Below are 8,435 nucleotides of genomic sequence, written 5' to 3'. Positions count from 1 at the left end.
CATAATTCCATTCACTCATGTTCATATTACCGCCATGTGAAGTGTTAAGAAAATGTCTGACCTGTGGAAACAGGACAACGCCAGAAATCTCACCTACTGTGTGAATGAGTCTGATATCATTTTCCTTTTCACCTTATTAAAGAAAAGACAGAACATGCCTGTTCTGTCTAATATAACCGCATTTGCACTTGCCACATTACATTTCAAGGTTAGGCTTGGCTCAGGTTATATTCATTTGTTATTCAGTAAGAAGAGCTCTGTAATCTGCAGTAATGTAACCAGTAGAGCTTTAATGTGCATGCATTGTGATCAGCTGCACATTTATATGGAGGCAGGGAATGTGTTCATGGAGAGAGGGCAAGAATCTTACACGGGAATCAGAACTTTCCCTGTGATTATTCAGTGAGTCATAACGTACATTTTTATAATCCCGCAAACGTCTCACAAGACCATCAATCATGTAGTGTGACTCCCCACGGTGCTTATTCAAACTGATCAGTTGTTTTTATCAGCCAGAAGGAGCCAGAGTCCCATGACCATGAGTGACAGAAGCCAATGAGCTCTCAATTACCATGTACAGGACTTACAAACCATGAGATGGGTTCTCAATAGAGTATAAGAACATAATAATAGAATCTAGAATGGCATATTAGGTCCTCCTCTTATTCCAGTGTGCTTCATGCTGATTGGTTACCAAAATAAGGCTACCTGGTAATAGGCCACAATCTAGATTCACAATCGTGAGGGAACTGCATCCAGAAAGCACTGACATTCAGAAACCGCAGTTGTTAAATTTGACATTTGTCTTTGGCTACACATTATCTTGTGATAAACAACAGCATTTGTAATCACATAAACATCCATTCCATCTTCCATGCATACATACATCCATGTGGGATGCACGCATCCTTGTGTAGACATTCAAACTCAAAAAAGTTTGGCGTGCATAACACAGCAGCGAGCTAAGTAATAGATACAGGATTAAAAATAGAGGTGCAAGGTGGCATAATAAAAACCACATTATGCATGTTAATTCTTCATGAGAGTAATGGTATTGCACCTCTTAGTTCTGACCTTCGTGTGACTGAAGCACTTCCATGAGGGGCCAAAGTGGAATCGGCGTGATGTCCAGGGCATCATAAAAACCTGGGCAGGTTTGCTTCTACAGTTCTCTCTGCAGCCTGGATGATGCAGTGTTTTTGAAGGTCATGTTTGGCATAATAGATTTCTGCCTTTAGAGAGAAAAGACTCATTGGCAAATGTTCAGCCTATAGTGTCAAAATGATAAACAACAAGGAAGCATTGTCCCAATGTAATATACTTGTATTATATTATAATTGGCTGTAAATAATGCAACATTTTGTTTTTATTTAAAGACTGCTTTTGTGATGCTTTCACTTATATGAGATTAAATTGGCCATAATTGGAGAATAATTGCGTGTGCAAATATACACAGCAGACTCATGTGTTGCTTCAGAGAACCAGGCTGCATGTGAGAACTGATGTGAAAGCAGGCAGTGACTCAGACCCATGCCAATGAAGAGCACAGGAGGGTTTGGGTATGTTTAATAAATGTAGCCTCTGCCTAGCACAGCTAGCACAAGAATACCCAGTGCTATTAAATGCTGTTATTTAGACCAAAGCTATATATATATATATATATATATAGTACTTTTGAAATTCAATTAAATTTACCACTGCCTTTGTGTTGTGATTTTCTTTGAAGCAAGCATAGGAAGTGGTGGAGGCATTGTTAACAAAGCTTTTCATGGGGTAGATAATGTTAGACTTAAAATCATGATACCTGGTCCATTATAACTTTTCCTAAAATGCTTATTTAAACAATAAATAACAATAGGGGATTTTAGAATGTACCCAAAGAAGACAAAGAAGTACATGTGTTAATTTATCATTGAAATATGTCACTAAATGCCATGATAAATAGGGCAAATGTATATAAAATTTATGAGTACAGATTAAATTTTTTAATGCGTTCCTGTTATAGCTTAAGGGGAAATATTTTTTCTAAAAATATAGTTGTATGACAAAAAATACAATATCAGAAAATGTAATTCTGTGCCTGAAGCGTTTGGTTCGCAGCAGTGAAATGAGTTGTGCCCTTGGCAGCCTTCCTGTCTTCTGGTCCTCTCTCCCCTTATCTGCTTTGTATGTTCTTCAGGATGGATGATATCCAGCTGTGTAAGGAGATCACCAAGCTTAAAAATGAACTCCAGACATTGGTGTCAATTCCAGGTAGGACCTTTATCACTTTCACACTTAGCCTTAGAGTAGATACAGATGGTTTTGTTGCAGGTCCTAAGATGTTTAAAAAGTAGTTTTGGAAGAAATGTTTGAAGAATCTCTTCTATAGTGTTCAGTCTAAATCGTATATGCTGAGTGTTTGCAAAATATGTCAATAAAAGTTGCTGTCCTTCAATGAACTGATTATTATCCATTTCTCTATGAGCTTTGTGATGTTATTGCATATTAGATTTATTCCATTTGTCAGGTTAGCACATTTCTGTGACTTTCCAATTTGGCTTAAGTCTTTGGTTTACTAGGAGACAAAAGAATCATATTTTAAACATGTTTTCTCTTTCAAGCTATTGTCTCATTATTTGAGTGCACATACAGAGCTTGGACCCATTTACAGTGAATAGCAGTAATTTCCATCTCAATATGGAAGTCATGCATCAAAACAACTGAAGTATTTACTGCATGACCTACTTTTCAGCCAGACTAAAATCTGTTGATATCCAGTGGTGCAGACACGGTGCATTCTTTGATCTATGAGAAATCTCACATTTACATCATTGAAGCATTGAGCCCGAAAAAATTTACCTGTTCCTAATATGCCTGTACCAGCACATTGGTGCAGCACCATCCCTGATTTTCACATGAATAGGCAATGGGACAGACTGAAATCTGTCTTTCTCTTTATTTCCTTTCTGGGTGAACTAAAATTCCAAATAAGTTGAGACAGATGTTAGAATTGCCAAAGCTCAATAAATTCTCACTATGAATGTCTACACTGTCTATATATGTTGGCTGTGTTTACGGCTGGGCAGATAAGGACAAGTCCAATGATGCCCGCCAGCGGGAGGAGGAGCTGCTCCAACAGATCCATAAGCTGGTGGAGACTCGGGACTTTCTGGTGGATGACGTGGAGTTTGAGAGGCTGAGGTTGGTGCAGTGGAACTCGGCTTTTATTTCCACCACAAACAGGTTATTGAGTGGATTGTCTGGATGGCCAGCTAGCTTGACTTTCAGGCCACGAGCTGATTGAGGAATCGTGCCCGGTGAGATGTGCATGAGATTCACATTCCCTCTCATGACATCACAATCCAATTGCTTTCCACTCAGTGCCATTAATGTGCCAATTCACTCTGATTACCACACACACACAGACACACACAATCTTCACACACCTCTTCATGTAACGCATGCTGACAATCGCGCTGTGGTTCTGGAAAAACAAAGATTGATTTGATTAACAGGTGAAAAGGGATAGAAGTGGAGACAGAATGACAGAGTCAGAGAGAGACAGAGAGTGAGATTGGAGAGACAGAAAGGCAGAATGAGAAGTTGGCGAGACAGGGAGCGGTTGGAGAAAATGAGAGCAAGTGAGAAACAGAACGTTTCAGACCTTTGGGAAGGTGTCATTGCAGACAGGTGGGGATTTTCTGCAGATATATGGTTTGCAAAGTGCACCCTACTGTATAAAAAATCTATTTAGTGTACAGCTGGTTTGTACATCCAAATGTTGTGTGATACTAACATATTTTTTCCCCACCATAGAGTAGTGCAAATGTGTACAGAAGAGGATCAGTTTTATCAACTAAATTGCTGTTCTTACAGTTGTTTCAAAAGTGCATCATCAATCTTACTTCTTAGAGTGGACCGAGTTTGGACTCCTTCATGTAAAAATGTGAAAAGGTACAAATGGATAGATTGGACCATGAAAGACCAGGAAAGTTCTTTCTATTGGTTATATGAATAAATTAGGTAGATTATAAAGCTGAGTCAGAGTTAGTAGCTTGTTAGGTTTTTGCTGCAAGCTCATCAGGCCTCTAGATTTTCAGGAAAAATCTACTGATGTGCTTGCACACTCCAGCAATTTACCTAAATGTTTAAAACATTTATAGATGGCTGAGGTTAAGTACTTGTATATTTTAAGTTTTGGCAAAAGGCTTGCACAAATTTGTTTATACCCGGGTTACACATAGCATCAACACTCAGCAGTCATATGTCAGACTTACCAAAGCAACATGTATGGGTCAGTGCAAAGGCAATACAAGAGAACCACAAGCAGCCGTATCAATAATTTAAAACGACTGTTGTTGTTAGCCTGATAGCATAAGCAATGGCAGACGTCTGATAGCAGAAGGAATAAAGGATTGCTGGTCATTCTCCTGAGGGGCACATTATAATGAACATTTATCTTAACAGCATCTTACAGTTTATTTTAGCTCTTAACTCTAGCACTGTAGAGCAGTTTAATTTCTTAATGTATTTATTTATTTTCATTCACCTTTTACTTGTGACTTTTTGCATGAACAAAAGAAAAGCAACATAACATACAGTGACTGGCAAAGGGTCATGCAAACAAAAAGGGGGCTTATAAAGAAGACAACATAAGAACATAACAGGTGGTGCGGTGTGTTAGAAATCATCACATTTCCGCCACAGCGGCCAATGAGGCGTGACACGCACCACCTGAGTATCGGACGTGCCACAGAACCAAAGCAGACAAGCAAGTGTAACACAAAAGAAATGTAAACAAACAGCCCCATGGACAACTCAACCGCCTGATGAGGGCTCTGGAGAAAGAGGGATGGCTTATCCTAACAGTAATATGTGTAAAATGCTTTGAATTGCTATTGCGTATGAATGGTGCTGTACACATAAACTTACCTTGCCTTGGTGAAGTATAAAGCCTACCATTATTTTTTTATTGCTAGGTTAACCATATATCCATTCATTCTAGAATTTCTTCTTGTTCCATGATTACCCCTGTGTGTTAACAGTTTCCTTTAGAACTTCCTTGAAGGCCCATGGCTAACGTGTGCATGTGTGCTGTGTCACACACGTAAAAAACTACAAATCCGATACTCACACTGTTTTTTAATGGAGGTCAATTTCTTCCCTGCCTGTAAATGCATGTTAGTAACTCATGTGAAGAGATGAGTGGCAGAGAGGAAAAGGCAGAAGGACTTGGAGATGCCAGAGGCTTTCAATAATTTAAAGACTTCTTGTCGAGTTGGAATGGAAGTGCAAAGGGCATATGTGATATATCTTTACCTTCAAAAGGATTCTCTCTCTCTCTCTCTCTCTCTCTCTCTCTCTCTCTCTCTCTCTCTCTCTCTCCCCAATACATACATAGATATTTAATGGTTGTGTGTGTGTATGTATTTGTGTGCCCTTACCTTTGTTTATATATGTGCACATATGTCTGTGGATTTGTTAATAAAGCACCCGATTCTGTCTCCACACAGAGAGAAGGAGGAAGACAAGGAAATGGAAGATTTCCTACAGAAGAAATTTCCCACAAGCTACACCAAGAACCGTAGGTCCATATTATAAAAGCTGCTCTTCTATTACCCTCTGTAAATGCTGCATTTCCTAATGCTGGTGGCATCACTAAATTCTGACACTGTGCTAGGTTTAGGACATTGTACTGAAATTAGATTAGTCCCTGAAGTTCTAAGCACAGTGACTTCAGCCTGAGCAAAAACTTAAACTCTGGTTCCACGAGTGGTGTCGCTGATAAACATTTAACGTTATTACTTAACGTTTAACGTAAATGTGAAGTAACTTAAAATATCATGGTATAGTACATCTTCTATCATAACACATACTGAGCTATAATTATGTGAAGCTTAAGAATATGTTGACAGATGAGGTCACATCGTGTTGTGAAAATATGAGATTTGGTTACTAACTATGAAGCATATTCCCTCTGTTGTCTCTTCTGCATCTCCTTCAACATCTATTCTTCTGTCCAAACAAGCAGGTCATTGTTACACTCTCCAGGCTGCTCAGCCCAGCTATTGTATCGTGAACTATTTGACTCATAGCATTAAGCTATTTGAAGACTCATTATTCTTCTGAATATAAACTAGTTAACACTTGCTCTCTGACTTGGATTTATTTGCTTAGGTTTTCTTTCTTTATTTTTGATTGTGTGATATTTTTTTTTTGGAATACGAAGGGCACACATTTACAATTTTCGTCTTTGAGAGGTTCACCAGAATGTTTGAAGATATAAAGTTCGATAGGAAGTTCAGCTACCTGTTTATTCTATTAATACTATTTGGCTAAAAAACTAAAACTGGAGAGAAGCACAAACATTCCATTCCAGGTACTCTTAAGTGTTTAAGTGGATCACTGACCTTTAAAGATCTCTCTCTCTCTCTCCCCTATCTATCGTTCACTCACTCTATTTCTCAGGTTCTACTCAGTACAGAAGAACAACCTTCAGGGTAAAGCAGACATCTTCTCCGACCGTCACCAAGACTGGCCTCACTCTGCTTAAAGAATGCTGTGGTTTTACTTGTTCCATAATGTAGAGAGAGGGAGAAAGAGAAAGCACAGGGAAGAGAGGAGTAAGATGAGCTGGAACTGTGAATGAATGCTGCAGGATTATGTACAGAGGCCTGTAGTCAGGACCAGTTTGGACAGGCAGCAGAGAGTCCCTGACATTGTCCTTAAATAAAATAAGATTACTACTCTTTGAATTTGTTATTGATATGTAAATTATGGGAATTTCAATTTCAATTTCATAAACATTATGCAAATTGATGCATGTTAAGACACCATAATTAAGCAGTAATATGTTTCTGTACTGCTGCTTATTAAAAGTGTTTGTCGAGCCTTACTAAGAGCAGTTCTTCTAAGACCCTTGACTATGCCATGGCTCCTATTTTTATGTTATTGTCTGTTCCTGAAAAACTTGCTAAAAGGCAAGGATGCACATGTGAACTACATCAGCTAGGGCTGTAATTGTGCTTTGTGTGACTGTGCCAAGACAACTCTGGTTTCCTTGAGATGTTCTAAGGTCTGGCTACAGTCTCTCCCATCAGTGAATATAGCCTGATTTTAACTTGGCTAGACCTAAACATGTCTAGTGGGGGAACATGGGGGAAATGGAGAGAAAAAAGTGTGAAAAAAGATACATTGATGAGGAGGAAGAAGAAACATTACAGAGTCACCAACCAGAATGAATAGATGTCAGTGCTTTGGTTAGATACTGGGAAGGTCTCATCTGAATCTGAACTCTAGTTAAAAGGGAAATTAACATCATATTCGTTTCATGCTTTCTCTGTTTCTCTTCTGTGATCGAGGTCCAGTTTGGTGATGTTTTACTGTTAGAGGAGGGATGGTTTTAATTCATACTAATATTGATGCATAATGAAGACCAGGCTCATGTATTTAATTCAGAGATTTAATTCTGCGATACAGAGGGTGCTTAAGTCAATACTGAGTCACTGCATCTACACTGAATGTCCCGATCCATTTATGAAGGCTTATTCCAGTGGTGTGTTGTTTTTCTGCTGATGCATCTGTGATGTAATTGATATTTTATCCACAAACTTAATTATAAGCAAACTAATAATTAATATATTTCTGTAATATTTCTGTAATGTTATGGTGTTTTTTTTGTGCCTGTCCTGGCTGTATGGGGGTGTCTATGGGTGTGTGTGTGGGTGTTTGTGTGTGTGTGTGTGTGTGTGTGTGTGTGTGTGTGTGTGTGTGTGTGTGTGTGTGTGTGTGTGTGTGTGTGTGCATGCATGCACCTGTGTGTCTCTGACGATTCAGGTGTGCTGGCAATTGGATGATTGATTTGTCCGACCCACTTAAAACATTGATGGTGTCCATGGGCTTAACATCACCATCTATTTGAACATTCAAAAACACCATCTATTTTAACATTTAAAGCAACATTTAGACTGGTTTAAATGGGAGAAAGGAATCAAAGCAGTTATGCCAGCTGAGCAGGCTAGCTCATTTTGGAATATCCATTTATGTGTATCTGCTCATTAGAAACGTGACTCTTCCCTCGTGCTGTTATCTAAGTAGTTAAATGTTCACTGCTTGTTTGAACTGGAGTGATCCACACATTCTTTTGTTTGATAGGTTCTTTATTGCTTTGGTTTAGTGGAGTTGGAGTATGTTTTAGATTTTTATGTTGGTTTCATGTGGCATCTGTTTGTTCTGTTTGCTCTGTTGCTTGATTGTTTTGTTTGTTATTTCTGGCTTTGGGGCACTCCAATGTCATGTACTCATAATGATGCTACTGAAATTAAACTGGGCTTGAAGTCGAGACTTGTCAGTGTTTGAGTCTGGCAGCTAAGATGCACTTCATTTCTGTCTTGGTCCCCTGCTTTAGACCAGGACATAACAGATGGGATTACCCATGCACAAATCGCTAGCAC

The 8,435-nt window shown here is 38.8% G+C and overlaps 1 protein-coding gene across 2 annotated transcripts; it reads left to right on the top strand.

Moving 5' to 3' along the window:
- The first annotated feature begins 2,073 nt into the window (after positions 1 to 2,073).
- LOC143508950 (bMERB domain-containing protein 1-like) lies at positions 2,074 to 8,323 on the top strand. Of its 2 annotated transcripts, none has more exons than XM_076997530.1 (4): positions 2,074 to 2,253; positions 3,069 to 3,183; positions 5,496 to 5,566; positions 6,451 to 8,323. In XM_076997530.1, exons 1-4 carry the CDS (start codon positions 2,169 to 2,171, stop codon positions 6,567 to 6,569), a joined length of 390 nt encoding a protein of 129 aa, XP_076853645.1. In that variant the 5' UTR covers positions 2,074 to 2,168; the 3' UTR covers positions 6,570 to 8,323. The 2 variants fall into 2 exon arrangements, with proteins under 2 accessions (XP_076853645.1, XP_076853646.1); XM_076997531.1 differs by having other exon boundaries at positions 5,496 to 5,570.
- Positions 8,324 to 8,435: the final 112 nt, after the last annotated feature.

Source organism: Brachyhypopomus gauderio, chromosome 2, assembly GCF_052324685.1.
Source record: "Brachyhypopomus gauderio isolate BG-103 chromosome 2, BGAUD_0.2, whole genome shotgun sequence".
Classification (NCBI taxonomy): Eukaryota; Metazoa; Chordata; class Actinopteri; order Gymnotiformes; family Hypopomidae; genus Brachyhypopomus; species Brachyhypopomus gauderio.
The sequence above is the reverse complement of the archived record's forward strand: the minus strand, read 5'-3'. Positions and strand labels throughout refer to the sequence as shown.

Coding starts and splice junctions, on each gene's coding strand:
- LOC143508950 (XM_076997530.1), top strand. CDS start 2,169: ATGTTCTTCAGGATGGATGATATCCAGCTGTGTAAGGAGATCACCAAG. Junction 2,254..3,068: donor GACATTGGTGTCAATTCCAG/GTAGGACCTTTA, acceptor ACGGCTGGGCAG/ATAAGGACAAGTCCAATGAT. Junction 5,567..6,450: donor CACAAGCTACACCAAGAACC/GTAGGTCCATAT, acceptor TCTATTTCTCAG/GTTCTACTCAGTACAGAAGA.